The sequence below is a fragment of the Megascapheus bottae genome, chromosome 6 (assembly GCF_031878675.1).
Source record: "Megascapheus bottae isolate mThoBot1 chromosome 6, mThoBot2.hap1, whole genome shotgun sequence".
Taxonomy (NCBI): Eukaryota; Metazoa; Chordata; class Mammalia; order Rodentia; family Geomyidae; genus Megascapheus; species Megascapheus bottae.
This window is the reverse complement of record NC_143514.1, coordinates 77003630-77016785: the sequence shown is the minus strand read 5'-3', so window position 1 is coordinate 77016785 and position 13156 is coordinate 77003630. Positions and strand designations below refer to the sequence as shown.

The window sequence follows — 13156 nt, the reverse complement described above, 5'->3', positions numbered from 1 at the left end:
AGGGACTTTTCTGCTAGGACTGGCTTTGAACTGTGACGCTTAGATCTCAGCCTCCTCAGTAGGTAGGATTGTAGACATGAACCACCAGTGCCCAGCTAAGTATTAAGTGTTCTTCCCCTTTCTTCCCCCCACAGTCCGGGGGCTTGAACTCAGGGCCTGGGCACTGTCCTTGAGCTTTTTCAAGGCTAGTGCTTTACCACTTGAGCCACAACACTACTTCTGGCTTTTTCTGCTTATGTGGTACCAAGGAATTGAACCCAGGGCTTCATGCATGCTAGGCAAGCACTCTACCACTAGACCACACTACTGGCCTAGGAATAAATATTTCTTTGTGTATGCTAGGCAAGCACTCTACCACTAGGCCAAACTCCCGGCCTAGGAATAAATATTTCTTAAGCCATGGATCATTAACCAAAGGACCAACAACAGCCCAAATCGATGATTTGCTAATTCTTACCTCCACTTTAGACATTTGCCTGTGGTAATGGTTGCAATCCTCCAGCACTTGAGTGCAATCTCAGGGACTGGAACCCTCGGTGCCTGGTTGGGGTTTCAGGAAGGCTGTGTTGTACATCAGATGGCAACAAGGTTACTGACTTGTATTTCATTCTTACAGGAAGAAAGCAAACGATGGTCTGTGCGGCTAGATATTTCTGCTCCTCAGGTGATATTTCCTGATGATTTCAAGTTCAAGAATCCTGTTTTAGTTGTTGTGGATCTAGGAAGAATGCTGTTGACCAATAGCCAAGGTTAGTGCTGGAGTGAGGCCATGAAACCAGACCATGTGCATTGTCTGTGCATCAATGAAAGCTTAGCAAAAGTTTACCTGTTACTTTTAAATCGATAGCTTTATTATTATGTAGTTCTCATTTTAAAACAGATAGTTTAGCTGAGCATGGTGGCACATGCCTGCAATCCCTTAAGAGGCTGAAGCAGTTGGATTTTAAATTTAAGTTTTACATCGAGTATTTTTGCTCACTAAACTTGGGTCTGAGCTCTGGCTGCTATATTGAACAAAACAGATGATACCTCTCTTCTTTGCTTTTGATGGGGAAAAGAGAATGAACACTGAGGCAAAGGGAAAAGTACGAAATATGTATAGAGAGGAAAACATATAGTCAGACAGTGCTCTGAGGCTGAGAGTATGCTGACAACAGATGGCAGCACTGGGAATCCAGCTTTACTCACAATCATTTTTTTTCTGTTTTGTCTTCAAACATAATTGCACAAATGGCAGATATTGGACTTTATCCTTTTTTTAAAATTTCCTCATTGGGGCTGGGTGAAGGCATTATTCATGATTTATAGAGTTGGGCAAGAGGAAATAACAGACATAGACTTGGAGTCTTCTTGTTTTTCTCCCCTGCAGATGACACCAGGAGGAAGAGTGGGGACAGGTTAGCCTCTGAAGACAATCAGTTTAGTGATGATGAGTATAAGACCCCTCTGGCCACGCCTCCCAGTACCCCACCACCAGAGACAAGCAACAGCAATGGAGAGAAAACACCTCCCTTTTCTGGAGTGGAGTTCAGTGAGGAGCAGCTTCAGGCCCATTTAATGAGTACCAAGATGTATGAGCGGTACTCCTTGTCCTTCATGGACCTGCAGATCATGGTGGGACGAGTGAAAGACAACTGGAAGCACGTGCAGGACATTGATGTGGGACCCACCCACGTGGTAGAGAAATTCAATGTTCATCTACAGTTAGAACGAAGGCTAATTTATACCTCAGACCCCAAATACCCAGGGGCTGTGCTGTCAGGCAACTTGCCAGACTTAAAAATCCACATCAACGAAGATAAGATATCTGCCCTGAAGAACTGCTTTGCTCTCCTCACCACACCAGAAATGAAGACTTCGGATACTCAGATCAAAGAGAAGATTTTCCCCCAAGAAGGACAGCGGGGAAGCCTGCAGGACTCAGTAATGAACTTAACCCAGAGCATTGTGATGCTGGAGCAACATACACGTGAGGTTCTGGTAGAGTCACAGCTCCTCCTGGCTGAATTTAAAGTTAACTGTATGCAGCTTGGTGTGGAGAGCAATGGCCGCTACATTTCTGTGCTCAAGGTATTTGGCACCAATGCTCACTTTGTGAAGAGGCCTTATGATGCCGAAGTCTCCCTCACTGTGCATGGTTTGCTCCTGGTGGACACCATGCAGACCTATGGTGCTGATTTTGATCTTTTGATGGCGTCTCATAAGAACTTGAGCTTTGATATTCCCACGGGAAGCCTGCGGGACAGCAGGGCCCAATCTCCTGTTTCTGGATCTCACACGGTTACAGATATGGCGTCTGTGAATGACCGATCAGCCATGAGTGTTTCCCTGGAAAAGATTCTCACCAAAGAGCAAGAGTCCCTCATTAAGCTAGAGTATCAGTTTGTGAGTTCCGAGTGCCCATCCATGAGCTTAGACAGCACACTTCAAGTGGTTTCTCTGCAGGTAAACAACTTGGATATTATCTTAAATCCAGAGACAATTGTGGAGCTGATTGGTTTCCTTCAAAAATCCTTCCCCAAGGAGAAAGATGATTTGAGTCCCCAGCCTTTAATGACTGATTTGGAAAGAAACTTTAGTGAGCAAGGAGCTTACCAATCTACCTATGAACAGAACACGGAGGTTGCGGTGGAGATCCACAGGCTTAACCTGCTGCTCCTCCGGACAGTGGGGATGGCAAATGGGGACAAATATGGCCGGAAAATTGCTACGGCGAGCATAGGAGGCACCAAGGTTAACGTGTCGATGGGCAGCGCGTTTGACATGAATGGCTCTCTGGGCTGTTTGCAGCTTATGGACCTGACACAAGAAAATGTTAAGAACCAGTACGTTGTCAGCATTGGGAATTCTGTGGGCTATGAAAATATCATTAGCGACATCGGCTACTTTGAGTCTGTGTTTGTCAGAGCGGAAGATGCAGCCTTGACTGAAGCTTTAAGTTTCACGTTTGTTGAGAAATCCAAGCAGGAATGTTTTCTCAACCTGAAGATGGCTTCCTTGCATTACAACCATTCTGCCAAGTTCTTGAAGGAGTTGACACTATCCATGGATGAACTGGAAGAAAATTTTCGAAGTATGCTGAAAAGTGCAGCCACCAAAGTCACCACCGTCTTAGCTACCAAGACAGCCGAGTACAGTGAGATGGTGTCTCTCTTTGAAATGCCAAGGAAGACCAGGGAGCCCTTTATCCTAGAGGAGGACGAGGTACATGGGTTTGGTCTCGCCTCGCCTCACTTGGACACAGTGAAGCTCATCTTGAACATCAACATTGAATCTCCAGTTGTCTCCATTCCCCGGAAGCCTGGGAGCCCTGAGTTACTGGTGGGACACCTAGGACAGATATTCATCCAGAATTTCGTGGCTGGAGATGACGAATCCAGAAGTGACCGTTTGCAGGTGGATATCAAAGACATTAAGTTGTATTCTTTGAATTGCACCCAGTTGACCAACAGAGATGGCGCCAGTTCAGAAGTCAGTCGGACATGTTGCCCATCCTCTGGGTCTGCCAGCGCCAACAGCCAGGAGGAAGCATATTTCACCAGACATGATTTTTTTGAATCTTTGCATAGAGGTCAAGGTGAGGAGCAACAGGCATCTATTTGATTCAGTTGCAAGGTTCAAAACACAACTCATGCAGTAGTTTGTTAAAAATAGCAACAAAAGCTGTTTTTAGTCAGGTGCCCATAGCTCATACTTGTAATCTTAGTTGCTTAGGAGGCTGAGGTTTGAAGATTTCAATTCAAAGCCAGTCTGGGCAGAACAGTTTATGGGCCTCCTATTTCCAGTTATCTGGCAAAAAGCTGTAAGTGATAAGGTACTATCCTTGAGCAGAACTGCTCAGGGACAGTGCTCAAGCCCTGAGTTCAAGTTACATGAACACCCCCCCACCCACACACCCACACAAATATGACCCAGGTCATATTTGAGGAACTCAGAACTTCAGTATCATGCTTCTGAGTGGGTTGGTACATTTTTCTTCATCCTTAGCCATTCAATGTCATATTTGCAAAGTAAATATTTTGTTTCTCTAGTGCTACTCACCGATAGGTACTGCAGGAGATGCACTCTGTGAAGGTGCTGGTTAAATTGATTCATCATATCCATGTTGTTCTAAATTGTGAATCTTAACTAGTTAAGCATAGTCTAGGATAGCTAAGAGGTAAACATAAATAGAGGACAGCATTTTGTCTATGTACAATGTTTTCCTTTTGCTGTTCAGCCATCTTCTGTGGTGGGTTGGCCAGGGGTTCTAGGAATGAACTTTTGGATTTGCATTCTGGATCTGATCTGCTGAATACAAGCGGTCAAGTCTCTTAGTCTTGACATGCAGAGAACTCAGGTGAGTTTACTTACTCACCTGAAAGCATGGCTTACTTACTGATAAAGAAATCCCATAGTCTGGATTATAGGTATGTACTATAATGCCCATCTGTTAGATGAGATGGCATTTTGTTAACTTTTTTCCTGAGCTGAACTTCAGGCTTCCCAAGATATGCCTCTTGAGCAGCTGGAGTTATAGGTGTGCACTACCATGCCCAACTGCTTATCATACCCTATTCTGAAACTTTGAAATAGAGCATGTCACTATAATTTCCCCTTCCTTCTTTCCTCCCGCTCCTTCCCTTCCTTTCTCTCCCCTTTTCCTCTCTCCCCATTTCCTTCTTTCCCTGTCCTTCTCTGTCTCCCTCCCTCCCTCCTTTTTTTCCCCCCCTGCCAGTCCTGGGCTTTAGCTCAAGGCCTGAGCACTATCCTTGGACTTTCTCAAGGCTAGAGCTCTACCCCTTGAGCCACAGCACCACTTCCCACTTTTTTCTATGTATGTGGTGCTGCGGAATCAACCCTGTCTTCGTGCGTGCTAGTCAAGCACTTTACCACTAGGCCAAACTCCGCCCCCCCCCTTTCTTTCTCTTTTCCCTCTCCCTCTCTCCCTCCCTCCCTGACAATTATTGGTAGTTTGGTCTCAGTCATAGACCCCTAGGTATTGGCCAGCCTGCCCTCTGGTTCTAGTTGAGCTCCTGGACTCTTTGTTTTAAATTCGTGATACTAATTAATGATATCATTGATAATGTAGTAGATATTAGTGTTTATAGTTTCATTTCTTCTCTCTCCTCTCAGCTTTTCACATATTGAATAACACTACCATTCAGTTTAAACTGGAGAAAATCCCCATAGAGAGAGAATCGGAATTGACTTTTTCCCTTAGTCCAGATGACCTGGAGACCTCTAGCATCATGAAGATTGAAGGAAAATTTGTCAATCCAGTTCAGGTAAATACCCATTGACTTACTGGCTTTGAATAGTGATCCTCTTATGCCCTTTGAGCAGCTAAGATTGGAAGTGTGAGACACCAAGTCTGGCATGAGACCAGAATCTGATTTTTGTACCTTGTGGATTTTGAAATTTTTGTAAAAATTTCTTTAGGTGAGCATCCTTAGTCTGAAAATCAGAAATTGGAAGTAACTTTTGATGTGTTGTATGAACTTGTGGGAAGTTCCAGATTTTTGGGGCTTGAACTTAGCTTGGGCCTTGTCCCTGAGCTCTTCAGCTCAAGGCTACTGCCCTACTCTTGAGCCAAGCCCCACTTCCCATTTTTCTAGAGATTAATTAGAGATAAGAGTCTCAGGTTCTTTTGTGTCCAGGCTGGCTTTGAACCTCGATGCTCAGATCTCAGCCTCCTGAGTAGCTGGGATTACAGGCGTGGTCCACTGTGCCTGGCTCAACCTGTACTTACATTTATCTAACATAAATATGTTTGACTTTTAATTTGCTACACATTTGTGTAATTAAATATTAGAAGGAAAGATACATGGTTTCAAGGGAACATTATTACTATGTATTTGATAGCTTATTCCAGTAAACTTGGAACCTTTTACTGTGGTTTTATCATATGAAGTTGGTGTGAGTTGTATGAAGGCAGATCCCTAGTTCTGTTGTCATTCAGAAATAAGGAATAACCCTTCTTCTTCTTCTTCTCCTTCTCCTTCTTCTTCTTCTTTGTCAAAGACTGTCATTGACAGGAAGATATGATATTGTCCCTTTGGATAGTTTTGGTCTAGCCTGAAAAACATACTTATCTGAGCTATTGATAGAATCAATCTTTCTTTCTTTCTTTCTTTCTTTTCTTTCTTTCTTTCTTTCTTTCTCTCTTTCTTTCTCTCCCTCTCCCTCTCCCCCTCTCCCTCTCCCTCCCCCCTCCCCCTCCCCTCTCCTTCTGTCCCTCCCTCCTCCCCCTCCCTCTCCCCCTCCCCTCTCCCCCTCCCTCTCCCCCTCCCCTCTCCCCCTCCCCCCTCCCCCTCCCTCTCCCCCCTCCCCTCTCCCCCTCCCCCTCCCCCTCCCCTTCCCCCTCCCTCCCCCTCCCTCCCTCTCTCCCTCCCTCCTTTCTTTCTTCCTTTCTTCCTTTCTTCCTTTCTTCCTTTCTTCCTTTCTCTCTTCTCTCTTTCTCTCTTTCTCTCTTTCTCTCTCTTTCTCTCTTTCTCTCTTTCTCTCTTTCTCTCTTTCCTCTCTTTCTCTCTTTCTCTCTTTCTCTCTTTCTCTCTTTCTCTCTTTCTCTCTTTCTCTCTTTCTCTCTTTCTCTCTTTCTCTCTTTCTCTCTTTCTCTCTTTCTCTCTTTCTCTCTTTCTCTCTTTCTCTCTTTCTTTCTTTCTTTCTTTCTTTCTTTCTTTCTTTCTTTCTTTCTTTCTTTCTTTCTTTCTGTGTTCATGGGTTGACTTGACCTGGGTCTGGCCCTGTCCCTGAACTCTTTAGCTCAAGGCTACCGCTCTACCCCTGGCCTGGGCATTGTCCTTGAGCTTTTCACCTCGAGGCCACCACCCTACCGCTGGAGTCACAGTGCCTCTCCAGTTTTCTAGTAGGTAATTGGAGATAAGAGTCCCATGGTCTTTAGTGCCCAGGCTGGCCTTGAACCTCGATCTTCAGATCTCAGCCTCCTGAGTAGCTAGGATTACATGCATGAGCCATCACACCCGCTTTGATAGAATCTTTAGAAGGAGAATTGGTCTTTGTTTTCTGAAGTTGATTGGACCAGAATAGGAACTTGTGTATGTGTGTGCTATATGTGTGCTATATGTCACAAGCTTTCTTCTTCAAAAGAAATAGTTCTTTCTCACTTCTCCAGAGCAAAGAACATTACATTATAAAAACAAAGACAAGCAGGGTCTTAAGACAGTGGACTCTAGTCTGGGTCTCTTAAGTAGTCACTTGTCTGTCTAGCAGTTGCTCCAGGGTACCTGGGTGTGTGGCTAACACAACACGTGAGCCTGTTGCTTTCAGGAGGTCCTAGGTTGAGGTTTTGTAGGTGAGAAAACTTCCCCTAATTCTTCCTGCTCAGGCCAAATTTGTCTTATTTAGTAGTTACCATAGTTATTTTTTCTTCCTGAATCAAGCAAGTGATAGGTATTATCATGGATTACATTCCACATATTTATACTATATTCTTTTAAATTTCACCCCCTCTGTCACTCTCCCTACCCTTCTTCCCTTGTCTCAAAGCAATTTGTTGACTCCTCTTGTGTGCCCACTCCATGCTCCCCCATCCCCAAATCAGCACTTGAACTTGGTATCTGATCCTTTTGTTCTTTGTCTGGTGTGGTAACATGTGAGTCACACATCCAAACCCCAACCTCCTTTTTTCTTTTTCTTTTTTTATTGGTACTGGTGGGGCTTGAACTGGGGGACTGGATGCCGCCCCTTAACTTTTATGCTCAAGAATGGCATTCTACAAAGTGTGCCATACTTCCATTTCTGTCTTTTGGCTAGTTAATTGGAGATAAGAATCTCTTGTATTTGTCCTCCCAGTCAGGCTTTGAACCTTGATCCCCAGATCTGAACCTCCTGAGTAGCTAGGATTACAGGAGAGAGCCACTGGGTATCTAGGTCTGTTGACCTGTTTTTTTTTTTTTTTTTTTTGGTTATGGGGCTTGAACACAGGGCCTGAATGCTATCTCTGTGCTCTTTTGCTCAATACTAGCACTCTACCACTTTGAATATAGCTCTACTTCTGGTGGTTAATGGAGATAAGAGTCTTATGGACTTTCCTGCCCTGTCTGGTTTTGAAACACATTCCATAGAGCTTAACCTCCTGAGATGCTAGGATTACAGGCATGAGCTACCAGCACCTGGCTAAGGTTTAATTCTTTTTTTTTTTTTTCCCCAGTCCTGAGGCTTGAACTCAGGGCCTGGGCATTGTCCTTGGAAACTTTTTGCTCAAGGCTAGTACTCTGCCACTTGATCCACGGCACCACTTCTGGCATTTTCTGTGTATGTGATTCCAGGAAATCAAACCCAGGGCCTCATGCATGCTAGGTTAGCACTCTACCATTAGGCCATACTCCCAGCCCAAGATTTAATTCTTTAAATCACTTTATTATGAAAGATGTAAACATATAGCAGCACAGAAGGCCTATGTGCTTGTTATTCCTCATCACCATTGCCTAGGGATTACCATATTGTTTGATCTGTCTTTCATCAAGGGAATGGAGTGGTGGTGCTGAGGTGGGCCAGGGCCTTGACATACATCAGAGGAGTGCTCTGTCACTGAAATGAGATATTTTAAGGCTGAGCCCAGATTTCATATTATATTCATCATGGTATATTTTGGGAAGTACCTCAGCAAAGTCTGTGTGTTTGTCCACATAACTGCAATGGTACTAGCATGCCTTTCTGAATTAATGACAATTCTATGATATCTTTTAAGTTTGAATCCATTTTTAGATAGTTCATTTGATTACCTTAAAAATGTGTTCCCCTTTGGTTGGTTTAAATCATGATCCAAAGAGATTGATATATTGCATTTGAATGCCAGAATTTCTGTTAATTGAGTTTCTCTTTGCTTCCATGCCGTTGTTTTATTGTGGAAATGAGGTCAGGTACCCTGGAATATGTCTCAAGTCCTGGGCTAGCTGTTTGTGTGTCACTTAACTTGGGCCTTGTATTTCCTGTGAACTCTTCAGGCTTAATTGGATTTTGTCTCATTTTTGGCTAGAATATTTCAAAGGTGGTTCTGTGCACCCATCCTACGTTATGTCAGGAGACATGTAATGTCTGTATCTCCTAGTGATGCCGCAATTGCTGATGTGTGTGGGTGGCAAGAGCCTGATCCACCCTTGTCAAACTCCTTGTCAGCCATTCATGTAATGCTCTATTCCACTGTTGAACTTTGATGTGATAATTTAATTAGCAGTTAATGAGACAGAGTCAGAGAGAAAGAGAAAGTATAAACCTTAAACAATCACAGTTTTTCATCATTATTGTTTAAAAAGTACTAAGCATCCTGTGTTGTTCTGATGGGTAATGGTTAGCCAATTTTAGAAGCCCAGACTCCTGGCATGCCCACACTAGGCCTTTTGCAGTACTCACCTCATTTTTGTGATTGGGGTGACTTTGCTGATGCAGGTATGAAGTCAGCACTTACTGAACATGACCTTGTACTGTGGGAGGCCTCTGTGAATAGAAGGACAGAATGAAGTGCAATCAGAAAAGAAACAAAAGACTTTATTATCTACTATCTTAAAGCCTCCTGGGACACAGAAGTAGCAGCTGGAGATGGAGGGGGAGTGAGTTAATGATAGCTGTGGACTAATTGAATTGTTCCCTTGCCTGCAGGTGGTGTTAGCCAAGCACGTGTATGAGCAGGTATTGCAAACGCTGGACAACCTGGTATACAGTGAAGATCTGAATAAGTTTCCAGCTAGTGCTCCCTCCTCCCCTTGCCCTAATTCTCCTCTGCCTACCCTCAGTACCTGTGGAGAACCTGCTGTTGATAGGAAGGAGAATGGGCTGTTCAGCCATTCCAGCCTTTCTAGTGCCTCCCAGAAGTCCTTGTCTTTGAAGGAAGCCAAGGCCTTCACTCAGATTCAAGCCAATTTCTGTATATCAGAGCTCCAGGTACAGCTGAGTGCAGATCTGACTTTGGGAGCCCAAGGTCTTGTGAGCTTAAAGTTTCAGGATTTTGAGGTAGAGTTCAGTAAAGACCATCCTCATACCTTATCCATTCAGATTGCCCTGCGCTCTCTTCTGATGGAAGACTTACTGGAAAAGAATCCAGACTCCAAATATAAGAACCTAATGGTGTCTCGAGGAGCTCCTAAGCCATCAAGCCTAGCACAGAAAGAGTATCTCTCTCAGTCTTGTCCTTCTGTATCCAATGTGGAGTATCCCGACATGCCTCGGTCTCTGCCTTCCCACATGGAAGAAGCACCTAACGTCTTCCAGTTGTACCAGAGGCCCACCTCTGTGTCCCGGAAGATGCAGAAGGAAGTCAAGGACAAGGACTGCCCTATAACTCCCCCTCCTTCCCCAACAGTAGACGGACCCAAGGTCCATGCTGGGAAGAGTCAATTTGATGATTCCTTGGTCCACATCAACATATTCCTGGTGGATAAGAAGCATCCGGAATTCTCTTCCAGTTACAGTCGAGTTAACCGGAGCATTGATGTTGATTTTAACTGCTTGGATGTGCTGATCACCCTGCAGACCTGGGTGGTGATACTGGATTTTTTTGGAATTGGCTCTACTGCAGACAACCATGCAATGAAGGTGCCACCTGAGGATGTTGTACAAAATGTAAAGTCAGAATCTAGCTTTGTAATGGAGTCTGAACTTCAGGACCCTGTCAATACCAAGCTGGATCTCAAGGTATTTGTTCTCCTAGGCTCCCTTAACTCCTAAAAGTAAATTTTAGTGTGCTTATTTAAATGTGAGTATTTTACATTTATTCTGGAAAATACTTTTTGTTGGCAGGGAACTAGTTAGTCTTCTAGGTGTCCTATTAAAGGTGGATATAAATGTCTGAGAAAAGCTGGATGCTGGTGGCTAATGCCTGTAGTCCTAGCTACTCAGATGGCTGAGATCTGAGGATTGTGGTTTGAAGCCATCTTGAACAGGAAAGCCCATGAGCCTCTTACCTCCAATTAACCACCAAAAAGCAAGAAGTGAGCTGTGTCTCAAGTGGTAGAGTGCTAGCTTGCTACCTCCAGGATTACCGTACTTGTAACTTCTCCTTGGTACTTACTGTAAGTAAATGCTTCTGTACAGTTATAAGAGACAGCACTTGGGTTTATGATCTTTGTTGTGTGATGAAACAGTAAGACATGAAAGTAGTTAGACTGAGGTGATCATTTGAGGGTACCCAGGCCTGTTGTAACTACAGCAACTGACAACATTTGTGTATCTGGGGAATGAGGGTCTTTGTGTGTATGGATCTGTACTCACTGCTGAAGAGAAATTGGGGAGGAGAGTCATGTTCTTTGCGGTGCTATTGTCTTCAGTGGGCCTCTCCTCAAAAGGGGGAAGAGATGTAGGACAGAGATGAGAAAGAGCCAGCATGACGGTGTTGTGATCTAGGGCTTGGTCCCCAGGTCCAGGGATGAATGGAAATAGCCAAGCCTTAGTCCTTCTTGGTTTGGATTTGATGTGCTTATAACTGATTTTGTTATTGTGGTGGCCCAAGCTGAGGAGTGGAAAGTGCTTCAAAGGGGCTCTGCAGAGACCTCAGTGGTGATGAATGCCTCTTAACAATGTACTCTTTTTTTTTTGGCTGGTCCTGGGGCTTGAACTCAGGGCCTAAACACTGTCCTTGGGCTTTTTCTTCAAAGCTAGCACCCTGCTACTTGAGCCACAGTGCCACTTCCGGCTTTTTCTATGTATGTGATACCAAGGATTCAAACCTGGGTGTTCATGCATGCTAGACAAGCACTCTACCACTAGGCCAATAATGTACTTTTTGTAGTAAGGGGTTTTGAAAACCATTTTTATTGTGAAGAGTCTCATACACATTAGAGAAAATAGCATAATGAATGAGTTCCCCAAACACAGCCCTATACGTCATCACATCTGCTCATTCTTTTTTTTTTTTTTTTTTGCCAGTCCTGGGGCTTGAACTTAGGCTTGGGCACTGTCCTTAAGCTTTCTCAAGGCTAGTGCTCTACCCCTTGAGCCACAACACCGCTTCCTGCTTTTTCTGTGTATATGGTACCGAGAAATTGAACCAAGAGATTCATGTATACTAGGCAAGCACTCTATCACTAGGCCACACTCCTGGCCTAGTAAAATGTTTGAAACCCCCCCCCCTCTCTCCGCCTTCCTCCCTCCCTCCGTCTCCCTCCCCCTCCCTCTCTCCTTCTCCTTTTCTCTCTCCCTCCCCCCTCCCTCTCTCTCTCTCCTTTTCTCTCTCTCTCTCTCTCTCTCTCTCTCTCTCTCTCTCCCCCCCATCTCCCCCTCTCCCTCTCTCTCCCTCTTCCCCTTTCTCCCTCTCTACCTGTACCTCTCTACCTCTCTCTTTCTCTCTCTCCCTTTCTCTCACCAGTCCTGGAGCTTGAACACAGGGCCTGGGCATTATCCTTGGGCTTTCTCAAGGCTAATGCTCTACCACTTGAGCACAGCACCATTTGCAGTTTTTTTCTCTGTGTTTAGCACTGAGGAATTGAACCCAGGGCTTTGTGCATGCTAGGCAAGCACTCTATTACTAGGCCATACTCCCGGCCGGCCCTTTGACATTTTTTAGTTTCATTTCTGGAACACAATAGACATTTTCTTACATTACTACAGTATATTGTTCCATCCGGCTATATTAAACAAAAATGTTTTGTTATTATATAACACTTTAACAGTCCACAGTCAGATTTTCCTGATTATTCCAGAAATACCTTTTTATTGGTAGACTGTAGAGAAGTGAAGTGAATGGTTTATAAAACTTCATTCCTTTCTTTTTTTTTTTTAATTATTTTATTTTTTTTTATGGTGCCAAGTTTTGAGCTTAGGGCCTTGTCCTTGCTAGGCAGGTGCTTTAATGCTTGAGCTATGCCTCCAGCCTTTAGCTAGTCTGACAGATGTGTGAATTCTGTCAGCTACTCAACTAATTGCTTTGGAGACTAAGGTCAGGAGGATTGTGGCTTAAAGCCAGCTAAGGCAGAAAAGTTTGCCAGATCTATACTCAACTGAGTTGTTAGTAACTGTTGTTTCTGAGACACAGGGTTTGGCTTTTCTTCTGCATGTAGTTGTCCTTAGGAAAGAAGAACCTTTGCTTGTGTTTTTAGATAAGGTCCCTGTTGATGGCACAGTGTGTTAAATACTTATTCAAAGGCACTAGGAGGGATTCTAAGACATTTTCTTTTTTTTCTTTTTTCTTTTTTTTCTTTTTTGCCAGTCCTGGGCTTGAGCT

At 44.1% G+C, this 13156-nt stretch overlaps 1 protein-coding gene across 6 annotated transcripts in view; it reads left to right on the top strand.

Annotated features, from left to right (window-relative positions):
• The window catches only part of Vps13d (vacuolar protein sorting 13 homolog D), a 246715-nt gene that overhangs the window by 40224 nt on the left and 193335 nt on the right, over nucleotides 1-13156 (top strand). For all 6 annotated transcript variants that reach the window (XM_090335790.1, XM_090335789.1, XM_090335788.1 and 3 more), the window contains exons 18-21: nucleotides 617-749; nucleotides 1370-3577; nucleotides 5116-5267; nucleotides 9601-10632. In XM_090335790.1, the coding sequence (XP_090191916.1) occupies nucleotides 617-749; nucleotides 1370-3577; nucleotides 5116-5267; nucleotides 9601-10632 (3525 nt within the window). The remainder of the gene's footprint in view (nucleotides 1-616; nucleotides 750-1369; nucleotides 3578-5115; nucleotides 5268-9600; nucleotides 10633-13156) is intronic.